The sequence below is a fragment of the Dermochelys coriacea genome, chromosome 12 (genome assembly GCF_009764565.3).
Source record: "Dermochelys coriacea isolate rDerCor1 chromosome 12, rDerCor1.pri.v4, whole genome shotgun sequence".
NCBI classification, from domain to species: Eukaryota; Metazoa; Chordata; order Testudines; family Dermochelyidae; genus Dermochelys; species Dermochelys coriacea.
Genome location: NC_050079.1, coordinates 43,390,398 through 43,406,590, shown reverse-complemented (window position 1 = coordinate 43,406,590; position 16,193 = coordinate 43,390,398). Strand labels below are relative to the sequence as shown.

Genomic DNA, 16,193 nt, shown 5'->3' with positions numbered 1-16,193 from the left:
CCTAAGCAGTGTCCTTTGCAGTCTGTTACGCACAGCTCTCTGCAATGTTCTGATGTAAATCCTCCCGTCTTCTGATCCATGTCATGGTTCAAACATACCTTCCCTATACATCAGTGATACTCCGACCCAGGCTCGCGAGCCACCAGGGGCTCTTCACAGCACAGGATACTAAAACACAGTCATTTACTTATTAAGCAGTTTAAGTTATTAGCCAAACAGGATGCTTTTACTATTATCCTATTGCAGTTGATCAAGTATTATTATTTTGTCAGTCATTTTGCTGTGAGAATTACATATATATATATAAACTCAATATTTCCCGTCCTACTGTTTGAATAGGAATCTGTAGTCCTATAGTAAATGACACAATGATTTCACATGACCATGGCTCTTTTGGGTGATGCTGATTGCTAATTTGCTCCTGAACCATTGAGGTCTGAGTAAAAAGAAAAGGAGGACTTGTGGCACCTTAGAGACTAACAAATTTATTTGAGCATAAGCTTTCGTGGGCTGTCACTGCTATATATATATCCAACTGCATGCAGTCTAGCACCTTAGCAGAACACAGGGTCAGTTCTGAGCCACAAGGAGCCTCACCCATCCTCTAGCCTGCCCCACTCTGTGTGACACCAGAACTTGCATGGGACACTGTGGTCCATCAAACAGCTCACTTTCTCAGACCAGAAGCACAAAACTGGGGTAGCTCTTCCGAGGACTGTTCTATGCTGTAACAACAAGAAAAAGGAGATTTGACACTCTGGAAGTGCTCCCCTCTTCCTGAAGTTTATTAGAACAATCACAATTCTATAACTGTAATTCTTTCCATTCCTTTCTTTCGTTCTGAATTAAAGACCATCCACTTCAGAATCCAGCCAGGCACTTTCTGATATCAAGGAAAGCGCCTGAAGAATAAATTGCTCCTATCAGAAATAAAGCATTTTCATTCTGCCACAAGCAAGGAGATCTGTGTTTCTAAGTCTCTCCAAAGGCAACTCCATCTTTACTGCTCTCTCTCCTTTTCCTTTGATACATAAAGCCTGCACATCATAGGGCTGTGATTGCGTTCAGCTTTGGAGCAGTAGAATTGTAAATATTCATTCGAGTCCAAGCTAGTTTTCCCAAGTCTCTCCTAAGGGCTCTGCGGCTATGCAAACAGCAGTGGCTGTGCGTTAGCCTCCTGGCCTGGAGGCTGTCTGTTTCTCCACAGCCCCCAGGACTACTTCTTTACAGAGACTGCATGGAGTGAAGCCAGTCTTAAGGACTGTTTCAGCCAACAGCTCCCTTGTTTTCTTTATTCTCTCCACATTTGACAGGGCTGGCTATTGGTCCCTCTTACCACATCATACCTACCATAGACGCAGACCCGATCTATGCTATGAAACTGATCAGTTGTTGACAGCTGGCGTCAGCAAAGGTTGCAGACACACTCCCAGCTTAGTATGGGCGCCCAGCATGCTGTGCACACTCATGTAGTCCCCACCCCTGAGGCACAAACCCCGGGCACACTTGCATTCGCTGTGCCCTACCCTTGTACAGGCCCGGGTAAACTCAGATATGCCACACACCCGAGGGGCACTCTTGGGCACATGTATGCTCCCCACACCTTGTGCCCTAGGAAGACAAATGGACACACTTGCATATGCTCCTGAACCCTGAAGTGCACATGGGCACACTTGCATGTGTCCCTGACCACCCCGTCCCTGAAGTGCACACAGACACACTCACATATACCTACACACACACACCTGGGTGCGTGCACATGGGCACACTCGCAGACACGACACCTCCCACTTGGCTGAGTGCCCACGGACACACTCACATATTCTCCCCCTGCTTCCCTCCCCAGCCCTGTTCCTGGAGTGCACACGGGGACATACAGCAAAGGTGCAGTCATTAACAATAAAGGGCGTGAGTCACTCTAGGTTGACAGGACACAGTGGACACAGACTTGCCCCTCACCATGGCTGCCAGAAAGGTAACAGGAAATTTATTAACATCCAGGCAACTCAGCCTGCACAGACACTAAAAGAATCACATTTGCACCCAGAAACAGGCTTCCCCACCCTCCCGTGCTGGTGCTAGTACAGCTGAGGTGTGACGGTGAAACAGCTGTGCGTGAGTCTGCGCCAGCCCACTGAGATCATCTGTGCGGTTACGCCCCACTCACCCCCATTGTCTTCTGCACGCACTCCAATACGTGCTCAGCCTCCCTCTGGGGTAACTCGTTACCAGATGACCAGGCAGATCAGAGGCACCTCCAGCTTCCTAGGAAAGGTCACCTCTTCTTCCTGGATGAAGATGTGGCCACCGTGACCCACCCACTCGTTACCTGGCTGCGTTATCGCAGCTCGCTGTGCCTGGGAGAGACCACAGAAGCAGAGGCTGCAGATCATGCAGAATGTGGTACCCTACCTCCTCGATCGGATGAGCCACTGTGAGCACAATCCCTCCAGTGACCTTGGCCTGTTGCCTGTTCAAGACCTTGATACCTATGTCAAACCACTGACATGTTAGGGCCCAGCTACACCATCAAGGACACCTCCATGCAGGACCTACCAAGACAGCTAGTTCCTTTGGGGCATTCAGCAGAGGAGCACGATTGTCAGCAATAAAGCACTCTCAGGGGAGAGGTTGTGGCTGTGATGTGGACTTTCAGAGGGGATTAGACCAGTTCAGAGCAGGGTGGCCAGCAGGCATGCATCCTGAGAAAGCTTTTCCATGTAACCAGAATGATTATTACAATGTGTGCATTTGTGTACACACCTGGGTCCCCCACCCTGCATGGATTCCCATAGTCAGGGAAGGGAGAAGACTCTGTGAAAAGAAATAAGGACTAATTTACCTGACACTATGGTATAGGTGGAGGGGTGTATAGAAAACCCAGAGACAGATTATGAGAAGTCAGGAAACTGATATCAGTCAAGTCAGATTTGTTATTGGAAATATAATTCTACTTCTATACTGGTATTACGAAAAGTGATCTGGCGAGGCTTGGAGCAGTGTGTATTTTCCCTTTAGCCTCTTTAAGAGCTGACCCTTTTGGTCTACTCCTCACCGAGGACAGAGCTCTTCTGCACGGACGGTCAACCTTTCAGCCTGCAATCTACAGTGAAATAGCTCAAGACTCTACAATACTTGTTGGCGAGTCTCTCTGTCATACCTACACCACTGTGAGCATATCGAGTCACCAGGATGAAGGGAAGAGTAATTCTACCAACAAAGAACACCTGGGAACCTGCCATGTGACCAAGGCTCATCTTTTCTTTACAACCTCCTGTCACAGCTGTTCAAATTCACTGGGCTACAAAGTACTATGAATGGGACAGTCAACCTGCCAACAGATAGTCAGCAGTGATTTCTTCCTAAGACCAGAACTCAGCCCCCACTGTGCAACTAGCACCCTCCAAGACATAGATCATTAGGAAAACGTCCAATTCGGAGACACAAATATATAAAGGAAAGGAGAGGCAGAGGAGTGAAAAAAAAAAGTCCTTCATAAAAGTCCAAAATAAATAGCCCACAACTTGCAGGGATTCTTTCTACATAGAAAGAAGCAAAAACAATAGAGAAAAAAGCGGATCTTGTGGTGATAAAGAGGCCTCACAGTCAGGAGCCCTGAACCCAATTGCTGATTCTGCCAGTGACTCAGTGTACGGCTTGGGAAAGTCAGCTAGCCCCTATGCTGCACCTCCCCTTTCTGTACAATACTTGCCTACCTCATTTTAATTCACTAATATTTGTTGACAGATGGAGCGTGCTGGAGAAGGGGAGTATTACTCTCACAATGATTTGTGCTCAGTTGGTGGGAAATGAAATATCAACCACCTATGGTTTAATACAAGACTTTGTGTGTATTACAGACTGCTTGGATGCTGCTGCAGATCCAGTCTTGGCACAGTTGTCACTAGTATTCCATGCGTCAGGACCCAAGTGGGGGGGTCAGTGGAGAGTGTGCTGACCGCATCCAGCTTAAAGTTTGCAGAGGACATAAAAATTGAGGCAGTGATAAATAATGAAGAGGAGAGGTCACTGATTCAGGGTGATCTGGTTTGCTCAGTAAACTGGGCACAAGCAAACACTATGCATTTTAATACAGCTAAATGTAAATGTATACATCTAGGAACAAAGAATGCAGGCCATGCTTACAGGCTAAGGGACTCTATCCTGGGAAGCAGTGACCGTGAAAGACATTTGAGAGTCCAGGTGGAGAATCAGATGAACAGGAGCTCCCAGTGTTGACGCTGTGGTCAGAAGGGCTAATGTGATCCTGGGATGCATAAAGAGAGGAATCTTGAGTGGGAGCAGATAACTTATTTTACATATATATTTGGCACTGGTGTGATGCTGCTGGAATGCTGTGTTCAGTTCTGGCGCCCGCAATTCAGAAAGGAATTGATCAGTTGGAGAGGGTTCAGAGAAGAGCCAAAGAAATGATTAAAGGCTTAGGATACCTGACTTATAGTGATAGACTCAGGGGGCTCAATCTATTCAGTTTAACAAACAGAAGGCTAAGGGGTGACTTGATCACAGTCAGTAAGTATCTACAAATTTGATAATGGGCTCTTCAGTCTAGTAGAGCAATGTATACCATGATCCAATGGCTGGAAGTTGAAGCTAGACAAATTCAGACTGGAAATAAGATATAAATCTGTAATGGTTAGAGTATTTATCCAATTTATTTGAGCATAAGTTTTCATGAGCTACAGCTCACTTCATCAGATGCATTCAGTGGAAAATACAGGGGGGAGATTTATATACACAGAGAACATGAAACAATGGGTGTTACCATACACACTGTAACAAGAGTGATCAGGTAAGGTGATCTATTACCAGCAGGAGAGCTGTGGGGGGGAAAGGGGAACCTTTTGCACTGAATGCATCCGATGAAGTGAGCTGTAGCTCACGAAAGCTTATGCTCCAATAAATTTGTTAGTCTCTAAGGTGCCACAAGTCCTTTTCCTTTTCCTTTTCTTTTTGCGGATACAGACTAACACGGCTGCTACTCTGAACCAGTAATTATCCAGTGGACCAATTTACCAAGGGTTGTGGTGGATTCTCCATCACTGACCATTTTAAAATCAAGATTGGATATTTTTCTCAGAAATCTGCTCTTGGAATTATTGTGGGGCAGTTATCTGGCCTGTGTGACACAGGAGGTCGGACAGATGATCACAATGGTCCCTTCTGGCCTTGGAATCTGTGAAAAGTGTAACAGCTCTCTCTTTCCAAAACTGGATCAGACAGAGCAGGTTTAAGATGAGGACGACGATGGGACTGGTGCACTGCTTGCTCCATTGCACAGCCAAAACACTCAGTGAGCTGAATGAGCTCCTCACCATCATGGTATTGGAAAGGCACCGACTGATAGTTCTTGGAGATTTCAGTCTGCATGCAGAGGATGAATCTTCTGTGCTGGCTTAGGATTTCCTGGTATGTCTACATGGCAAGGAGAAACCCGCAGCAGTGTGTCTCAGAACTTGGGTCAACAGACTGGGGCTCGCACTGTGGCACTAAAAACAGCTGTGGAGATGTTTGGGCTCAGGTTAGAACTTGGGCTCCGAAGCCCACCCTTCTCCCCAGGCTGGCCATTACCCCTGCATTTGAGGCTGAGGCTCATCTCTCCTGTTCTTTCAGTGATCTGTTGTCAGGGATTAATTGAGCCAGAAGGGCTACAGAGAGCTCAGAGGGAGAGTCTTGTTCCACTGACTAATCCCATGAAGGTTTGGTAGGACACTATAACACTCTTGTGTTCTCCACCACTGACGCGGTGATCCCATGGCACCTTCTTCGCTGACTTTGCTCTCAGAAGGTCACCCAGGCTGACAGATGACCTGCAATAAATGAAGCGAGAGGGGAGATAGCTGGTGTGCTGGTGGTGGAAGTCCTGTGCCAAGGCTGATCAGTTGCACAGGGGGAAAAGAACTAATTCTTTTCCTCCACTGTTGCATCCATAAAAACCTTGGATAGCAGGTTTGTTCTGAGTGGTAGTCAGAGAGTCTGGTAAATCAGTCCTGTTTCAGCTTGGTAGCTGGTCTGAGTACCTCCTAATGTGAGGAAATTGCTTGTTGCCCACATGCTCAGGGTTCAGCTGATCGCCATATTTGGGGTGGGGAAAGAATTTTCCTCCAGGGCAGATTGGAAGAGGCCCTGGGGTTTTTTTGCCTTCCTCTGTAGCATGGGGCATGGGTCACTTGCTGGAGGATTGTCTGCACCTTTAAGTCTTTAAACCACGATTTGAGTTTCAATAGCTCAAACATAGGTGAGAGGTTTATTGCAGGAGTGGGTGGGTGAGATTCTGTGGCCTGCATTGTGCAGGAGATCAGACTAGATGATCATAATGGTCTCTTCTGACCTTAATATCTATGAGTCTATGAGACAGGATTGATCAGATTAGGGATGAGTTATCTGCTTCCTTGGAGGGGAAGCAAGACTCTGTCCTCTTTGCAAAAGTCCCAGACAGTGATGCTCACTAAAGTATTGGAGGTGTTGGGAGAACTTTGTCCCATAATGTGTGCTTTGGAGTCACATCTTCCTGCCTGGTGAAAGCCAGTGGAGAAGTACTAAGCCTCTAGCTTGTGGTGATTGTCAAAATGCCTCTCAAAGAGGGCTGGCTGCCTATTGCTTTGAAGGATGCAACTTGGTGGCCTTTGCTCAAGAAGTCAACACTCGATACAGACAATCTAGCTAATTATCAACCTATAGCACACATCCCCTGCTTGAGGACGCTTGTGGCGAGACAACTCTCTCAGTATCTAGATGTCCTTGATCGTCTTGCCCCTTATCAATCTAGGTAGAGACCTGGCTAGGGCATGCGGACTGCACTAGTCACGGTGGTTAATGATCTCCTCCTGGCTGTGGACGAAGATCAGTGTCCGTGCGGCTATCAGATCTGTCAGCTACCTTTGTTACCACTGATCATGTCATGTTGCTGACTCACCTGTAGACCCACAATTTCATTTTCTCTCAGAAATCTGAGCAGGTAGTCAGGCATAACTGTTCCAATGCCTGAAGAGCTCTCAGATGAGGAGTTGCGGAGTGTGACATTCTTCCTCCTCTTCCAGGTGTACAATGGGCCAGTAGCAAGATTAACGAGGAGGCCTGAGGTCTGGTGTTTTCCACATGCTGACGCTGTATGTCTCCATATCATGTGACCTGAACGATGCAGCTCAGTGCCTCAGCCACTTCCTGGTGGAGATCAGGTCACAGATGAGAGCGAGCTGGCCACGGCTCAGCGCACACAGGACTGAGGTGATGCTGTGGGAAGGAGCCGGAGGAGATGGTGGAGATGATATCTATCCCTGTGATGGAGGGAGTATGTCGGCCGCTAGTTATTAGAATCGCCAGCTAAGGGTTAATTTTAGCCACCAGCGGCTGTCTGACGATCACATTACAGCAGGGGCCAAGTCATCTGGTGAGGAGGCTGAGTTCTTTTCTTTCAAATGCCGACGGGGTCACTATGTGGGGCTGCCCCTTAAAGCACCAGTCCTCAGGTGGCTGGTGCAGGAACCACAGCCTGGCTTACTGAGCAGGGCCTCTCGCTGGGAGTCTGTGCCCCAGGGCTCCAGGATCTGCACTGGCAGCCCAATGGACTCCGGGTGGAGTTTAGGGTGTTGGGTACAACCCACCAGAGGACTGCACAATTCATTGCTCACATTGGCTGAGCGTCCCCTCCTCCCACTCTAGTCAGAACCCTATTGACATTGGTGAAAACTGGGAAAGCAGAAAAGCCTGATTTCCACTGAGACCAGAAATGTCCTGGATTGGCCTGCATGAGGGATCCCCTCCCTCCCCATGCCGTACTGCCACAAAGGAGCTTGAGCTGGAGTCCCTTGTTAACAAAGAGACAGGAAAAGCGACAGGACTCAGGAGCTTGCTCTTCTCAACTGGTCTGAAATAGCCCAAATTCATGGCCTACCACAAGAGAGTAGTGCGAGTCTGCTTCCCCAGACAGAAAGGAGCTTTGTTTGTAGGAGTTGGCTGGCAGATAGAGTTCCCTTCTGAATAATTATTATAATGCAGCTGGGATTCTGTTCTCGTGCCATGTGTGAGAGAATCTAGGGCACTGTTCAGACATCCTACTATTGGCAGTGAAATCAATGTGTAACTATTACAAACCTCTCCTCAACAAGTAGCACATTTTAAATGTAGGACCCTAAAGTTAGGCCCCATAACCCATATTTAGGCTTCTAAATAAGTGGCCTGATTTTCAAAATGCTGAGCAGCCAGCAGCGCTCACTGGAGTCAAGATGCCTAAATAAGGGCCTGGGCGCCTAGAGCTAATCCCAGAGTTCCCAGATCATGTACAGAACAATTGTATGATTTTCTTGGGGGGGGAGAGGCAGGAATTAGCCAGAAGAGAACCATCCTGTATCTACTTCTTACTGATCAGACTGACTGAGAATAATAGAGATGGTGAAACCAGCGACAGCTGAGCACAGTGAAGAATGGGGAGCTCACCAAATCCAGCACTACACAGGGATTAGATTTTGGGAAAGCAAACGATGTACAATTAAGAAATGTAGTGAGAAAGATGTAATTGGAGGAATAATTCAAATCCATAAGCATGGGGGATCTTACTTGCCTCCATAATTAGGGCATAGCAAATTACAATTCTTCAGAAAAGGAAAAGGACAGGAACATGGCTAAGGGCTGACTCTGTGTTGGATTCTGTACTGCCATCACCAGAGCATGTGAATGCCCCATGATTTGCAGTTAAGATTTCTGTTGGGGTGTGGACAGCTGGGGAGGGAACCACACAGATACACAGAGTCAGTTAAGGAGGAAAGGGAAAGGTTGCTAGAAAGCAGAATGAGTTAATGTTGCCAAAAGCATTAAGAGAACTAAAAAGCACTTTTACAAAGCTATCCAAAGAAGATGCGCCACAACTTAAAGCTAAGAAGGGGGACAAACCAAGAATGCATCTAAAATGGTTGAAACTGGTCTCTAGCAGAAATAAAGGGGAAAAAAGATTGTACAACTAGGAAATCAAGAATATCTTATTAAAAGAGCTATTCAAGTATATAAAGGTTGTTACAAGGAGGAGGGAGAAAAATTGTTCTCCTTAACCTCTGAGGATAGGACAAGAAGTGTTGGCCCGGCCTGTGCCACTTCCTGCAGCTCCCATTGGCCGGGAACAGCGAATCGCGGCCACTGGGAGTTGCAAGAGGCCGTACCTGCGGACGCTCAGGTAAACAAAGCGTCTCGCAGTCCACCAGGGGCTTACCCTGAACAAGCTGTGAACCAAGTTTGGGGACCCCTGGTCTAGATAATACTTAGTACTGCCATGAATGCAGGGGACTGGACCAGATGACCTCTCGAGGTCCCTTCCAGTCCTACACTTCTATGATTCTATTGCTAAACATCAGAGAAAGGAATCTTTGGGAAAGCTGAACATATTCTGTTCAGCAGAGCCAAGTGACATGAACCCAAAAGTATTACAGAAATGGGCCCATGAATGAACCAAATCAGGAACAATCATGTCTGCAGTTACAATTGGGTGAGTCTAAGGCTAGCCTCAATATTAAGAAAAAAAATTCACTCAGCACCTAGGGCTTGACCAGCCGTCTCTGTGTAAATGGGAATCAACTCCTACAAGGTGATGAGCAAGGAGCAGTAAGTAGCACTAGGACTTTATAAAGAAGGAACTGAGCTGCAGGAGGGGCTTTAGAGAGAGGTATGCCCTGGGGTGGAGGGCTCTGCAGAAGGGGATATTACTCACTAGTAACTGTACTCTGCAAGTTTCCCCTGAGCATTCATACTTGTAGGCTATGGCGCCCCTGGCAGCAAGCTGTGGAACTGCCTTGAAAAGCCATGCCCACTGACATGAGGATGATATCATCATGCGACTCAGTGAGGGAGTGCACCCCCCTCAACAGCCTTAGTTCCTTCTCTGTAGACTCCAGAGCCCTGATACTGAACAGAACTCTGAGGTAGAGGGAAAGCGGGCGGGTAATGTGAATGCACAGAGGTAACTCTTGGGAAGTAACTTCGCTTTCTTCTTTGAAGGCCTCTGTGGGAGATTAGCAAGCAGAGTTCCACCAGGTGGACGATGGGCAAGGAGTTCTTAACTAAATATGGACAGTAGCACCAAGCACTGGAGTGTAATGCTAAGCCCAAAGAGCAGTCTGGTGAAAGTGTGCTCTGAACTCCAAGCTGCTGCTGTGCAAATCTCCACCACCAGGGGAATCTGTCTGAAGAAGGTTTCAGAGTAGCAGCCGTGTTAGTCTGTATTCGCAAAAAAGAAAAGGAGTACTTGTGGCACCTTAGAGACTAACAAATTTATTTGAGCATAATGCAAATAGTCAAATAGTCTCTAAGGTGCCACAAGTACTCCTTTTCTTTTTGTCTGAAGAAGGCTACTGATGCTGCAGTGCCTCTTGTGGAGTGGGTCTTCCTACCAGGAGTTACTGGCTTGTGAGCTAAGATGTAACAACATTCTGCACAATTCCTAATCCAGTGAGAGAGTCTCTGGATGGTAACAGGTTCTCCCAGTTTGTAAGAGGACTACGTTAATGAGAACTGCGTATCTTTTAGTTTGTGCTGGAAGTCTTCACATGGGACAATTACAGCCCAACATTTTGGTGTGCTCTGCAATTCATACCCCTGTAGTCCATACTGTAGTGCAGTGTAGACACATGCAGAGACAGCTGAAAGGAACATAAGAATGGCTTATGAACTGAACTGAGGCAGACCAATCCATCTAGCTCAGGAGCATGTCTTCCGACAGTGGCCGGTGCTGGGTATTTCAGAGCGAGAGAACAGAACAGGGCAATTATTGAGTGATCCATCTCTTGTCGTCCACCCCAACTGCTGGCAGTCAGAGGTTAAGGGACACCAGAGCATAGGGTTGCATCCCTGACCATCTTGGCTAATAGCCACAGACGGGCCAATCCTCCATGAACTTGTCTAGTTCTTTTTTTGAACCCAGTTATTTTTTGGCCTTCACAACATCCCCTGGCAATGAGTTCCACACATGGACTGTGTGTTGCATGAAGCAATAATTCCTTATATTTGTTTTCAACCTGCTAACTATTAATTTCATTGGGTGACCCCTAGATTTTGTATTGTGTGAAAGTGTAAATAACATTGCCCTATTCGCTTTCTACACACCAGTCATTATAGACTTCTATCGTATTCCCCCCTTCATCGTCTCTTTTCTAAGATGAAGAGTCCCTGTTTTTTTACTCTCTGCACGCAGTATTCAAGATGTGCACGTATCATGAATTTATATTATATAGAGGCAATATTACATTTTCTGTCTTATTATCTAACCCTTTCTTAATGATTCCAAACATTTTATTCGCTTTTTTGACTGTGCTGCACATTGAGTGGATGTTTTCAGAGAACTATCCACAATGACTGCAAGATCTCTGTCTTGAGTGGTAACAGCTAATTTAGACTCCATCATTTTGTATGTAAAGTTGGGATTATGTTTTCCAAGGGGCATTACTTTGCATTTATCAACATTGAATTTCATCTGCCATTTTGTTGTCCAGTCACCCAGTTTTGTGAGATCCCTTTGTAACTCTTCACAGTCAGCTTTAGACTTAACTATCGCAAATAATTTAGTATCGTCTGCAAACTTAACCACCATGCTGTTAACCCCAACATCATTTATGAATATGCTGACTAGCACAGATCCCAGCATGGATTCTTGTGGGACCTGGCTATTTACCACTTTCCATTGTGAAAACTCACCACTTATTCCCATCCTTTGTTTCCTATCTTTTAACCAGTTACTACTCCATAAGGGGACCTTCCCTCTTAACAGAAGCAGCTGAAAGCACAGTATCTGACCTGGAGAGATGTTTTTGTGTTGGGGTACAAGAGAACTTTTGGTTTGTTATTTAAAGAAGCTGTTTCCTGCTATTTGATTCTTTCTGTGTTCAGAGACACAGGACTTTGCGCATTCTTTATAAACAGATAAAACTGCATCAAAGAAATACCTGACTCTCATCAATTTCTGCTCCCTGCTGGAACACCTACAGCACCTCATACTGCCATTAGCCACTCAGGTCAAAAAGGAACAACAATAAGAAATGGCAGTATCATCTCTCTAGCATATGTGGTGGCAATCTTGAGTCACCCCAACAGAGCACAGCTTTCTGGCCCAGCTGTAGGTATTGTGCACATAGCCGAGAAAGGGGCAAACCCTTATGCAGCTGATATTCTCCAGCTTGGTGCTTCAGTGAGTGTCTTACCAGCCGGCTAGTGTCCCGCAACTCAGCCTGGAACCTGTGTGCTGCTGTCTCTTTCTTCTGCAGCTCATCCTGAACATCAGCAAGTCTCTGCTGCAGCTCTGCCTGCTCCTCCCACTGATGTGCTAGTGTCTCACAGGAAAGACTCCCGCTGGCTTTTTCCCAGGTCCTCAGGCTGGACATCAGTTTCTCAATCTGGTGGGGAGACACACACAACTCACCAAAGGAAGCCCGGGGCTAGCCCCGCCTGGCAGCCCTGTGGCCAGCACTGTGCACACATACTACCCTTCTGCCCTCAGGTGCAGTCTGCAGCCCTGCTTTCCCAGAGACCTGTGGTCTCATTCTGATGGTCTGGCTCCCAAGTCCCTGTGTGATTTAGACACCAGTGGAAACTCATTGCTATATTTGCTTTCCACAAACAACTCTCGGTATAACTTTTCATGAGTGATGTACCCGAATACTTGGATGCTAATATCTAAACTGTATTCTTAAATTTATTCACCTACATTTGGGTTATTGCTGATTATGTACTATATGTATCTCATGACTTTTAAAACAAACTGTATTTGTGGATAATCTAAGCACTATACCCAGATGTACAGACACTCTTTTCTTAACCTGTGTACTATATAATTTTTTAACATTAGCTTTAATAAAATGTTTAAGTATTTAAAAGACGAAGGTTCAGGGAATGCCTTCCTGTCCCAGCCAGGGATGACAGTGTCTGCCTAGGAAGAGAGAGAGGATCCCTTCTTCCCACCCTCTTTCAGGAGACCCCCAGCGGTTTTAGATCATGGGAATTATCTTCTCCTTGCTGGCCCAGCCAGAGTGACGGAGTCCCCAGAGGGCTGCTGCAGGGTGACTGAAACAGACAGAGACCTTCCCAGGTCAGAAGCACTCAGAGGAAGTGCTTCCAAACAGCAGCCTCGGAGATTTCTGTTAAACACTCCTAATCTCACAGAACGACAAGCTGTCCAGCTCCTTCCCTGTCTGCACTTGTGACCTTGCCACACCTTCAGGGTAACTGCATCTGTACAGGCCCTGTGTGATCCACTCCAGGAGTGCCCAGCCTGGTCTCAGGTCTCCAGCCACCACCTGTCTGTGGGTGGGACCCTTGTCCCACTCCCTTCTGGATGGGGGTTCTCGGGCTACCCAGCTCCCTGCCTTATACTGTGACATCCTTAGCAAGCCAGCTCTGTGTAACGGACAGTGCCTGAGCATTGCTTCTCCCCCAGGGCTCTGAGCAGGGCTTGATGGCCATTATCAGTTACCACTCAGCTCTTCCTAAGCACACACTTTGATCCTTAATGTAAAAGCATTACAGGGAAAACCTGTAAAAACAATACACATTCCTATATGCATGCTAACAGCTACCCAGAGGTCAAAGTCTTCCCAACCCTTCTGTGAAGGTTGGGCCCCCCTTGGTCCTGTCCAGTTGCTGGATCAGGAAGAAGGTCCTAAGTCAATGTAAACGTTGCCTTTTTATATCAACATCCCTTTCTTTGTTAGTTGTCTCTGGAAAACCCAGTTTGAACCAGTCCATGCAAGCCTCTGGGGAGGGGGAACACCTATCTGTGTGCCAACTACGTGATCCACCTCAATCACGGGTGACTGTGTTTGGTTCCTGGAGGAGCAGTAGGAACCCTCCCCCTTGGAGCTGCATACAATCCCTAGCCCTCACTCACACAAAACTTATTACAAGATGGTCCCCAAAGACATCACAAGCAGGTGCAATATCTGCCACACCCTTGTTACGCTGGGAAGATATCTGGCTCTGCCTCTCCCTGCTTCACAGGTCACTGGGAGAGTTCATGGAGGCCAAGCTCAGCCCTCACTCTTGGCCTCTCCAAACCAGAAGACAGGGAATGCAAAATCTGGGGCCAGACGCCATGGATAGGGAAAGGCCTAGCTAGCTGTGCCCACAAACAAAGAGAGACTGAGACGGCCCTCCCTGAACTGCAGAAAAGGCAAGAAGGGGCAGGGGTCTGTATGATGGGACCAGCTTGTGCCCCTATATCAGAGAGGAAGTTGGTACAAGCAGAGAGGCTGGTTGATTGGACCTGCCTGTACTCCTACATTGTGGGGTGGGTACAAGCGGGGAGGGGGGGCTGCACTGCAGGGTGGGTATAAGCGGGGGGCTGCACTGCGGGGTGGGTACAAGCAGGGGGGCTGCACTGCGGGGTGGGTACAAGCGCGGGGCTGAACTCTCCAATGATATAACAAATTGGTTTGGTTTCTCTTTCAGTGCAGCAGCTCAGTGTCTGTGGGGCTGCCAGACAGACGTGGGCACCCAGCACTGGGAGAGCCCCTGGGGCAGAGGAGGGAGTGCAGAAACGATGGTGTGGAAGGTATGCCAGGGGGCTAGTGGCTCTCTGTTAAGTTTAGTGCCCAGCTGTACAGTACCAGAGGCGCCTGCGATACGAAGGATGGTTAAATCTCTGCACTCCTTACATGTTCCCGGGAGTTGAAAAGCTTCATCTGTCCAGACTGGAAGCTCTGCCCTTCCCCTGGCCGCTCCGAGCCTGCACAGCCGTCCATTTCCCAAGTAATGAGAATGGAGTTCCTCGAAGTCCCCGCCTGATGATTTATCCAGGTCACAGAGAGGACAGCTGGCTAACTGAGGTTAACAGCTTTCTTGGGTTCATTTCAAAAAGACATTAGCATGGGGCTGTATTAAACAATGATGTGCCAAATCCTGATTCATGCACCTGGTGAGCTCCCTGTCAGGCAGGGGGACCCAGCTGACAGGCAGGGCTGAGCTGCTCGCCTCGAGGGCAGGCCCATAATTCATGCTCCTAGTGCTCAATTACACCTGACATGCCAGGCCTCGGCTCCGGCACCTTACCCAGCTGATATAGCCCTGTATGGGCAATCCCAAGCCTTCACCAGTCAGGAGTCAGACCACCCCACATCATGAGACAAGCTTCGAAATAACAAGTTTAAACAAATGGGTGTTTTACACTCGCTCCCGCAACCCCTGTTCGTGTGTGATCAGATCAGGGTCACAGTCAGGCCTCACCGACAAAACCGGAAACACAGGCTGCCCTGACAAGACGGAACCTTTGACCTCTGCTCCCCCTGGGCTACGGGGAGCTGCCAGCCTCGCCTCTCAGTACCCCACCATGCCCACACAGCTGCCCCCTCATATTCTCCCTCTGGGCAACTTCATGGTCTTCTGCCCCCCACCTGTCCATACATTAACTGCCCTCATATTTCCCTCCCTTTTCCCTCAATCTCCTCCACGTCATGCTATCCACCTCAGCCTCTGCTCTCCCCTGTACCCACATCTTCCTCTTGCTCCCCATCACTCCCTTGTACCCCTGGGGCTTCCCCTACACCTTATACCCCCCTCCTGCTGTCCCTCCTTCCCCTACATGCCATCCCCTCCCGTACTTCCCCTGCACGCCCACACCCCCGTCTGCCACCCTTCTTTCCTTCACCTGCACCCCCAGCCCTCCTCCTGCTTCTTCCCCTGCACCCATACCCCTTCCTGCTGTCCTGCCCTACCCTCCCGTTCCCCCTCCTTCCACTGTATCCCCCTACCCCTTCATGCTCCCCTTCCTTCCTTCCCCTGCACCCCACAGTCTTCATTCGGCTTCTTCCCCTGCACCCGTGTACCCTTCCTTCCTTCCTTCCTTCCCCTGCACCCCAGTCCAGCTTCTGCCCCAACATTCCCCAGCTCCCACTCAGGCCGTCTCCTACACCCAACCTTCCCCTACACTCCCTCAGTCCAACTCCTGCCCCTACTTCCGGCTATGCCCCCTCTATCTGCCTCCTCCTCCTCCCAACTAGTCCTTATCTTCTTTTTAATAACAGGTCTGTTTACATGATCTCCATTACTACTAAACTGTCCTATTTCTAACAAGATTGTCTTCCATGCACTCAGGCTGTCTTACCTCTAACATCTGCTCAAGCCGATGGACTTGTAGAGCCTCATTCTCTCGTGCTACCTGGGCCAGATGCACATTACACTCCCCAAGCTGAAGAGAAAGGGAA

General features: G+C 48.1%; 1 protein-coding gene across 1 annotated transcript in view; it reads right to left on the bottom strand.

The window, feature by feature from the left end:
- The window catches only part of PMFBP1 (polyamine modulated factor 1 binding protein 1), a 371,385-nt gene that overhangs the window by 103,234 nt on the left and 251,958 nt on the right, over positions 1-16,193 (bottom strand). The window contains 2 exon segments of the mRNA XM_043494730.1: positions 12,201-12,392; positions 16,094-16,177. Coding sequence (XP_043350665.1) covers positions 12,201-12,392; positions 16,094-16,177 — 276 coding nt within the window.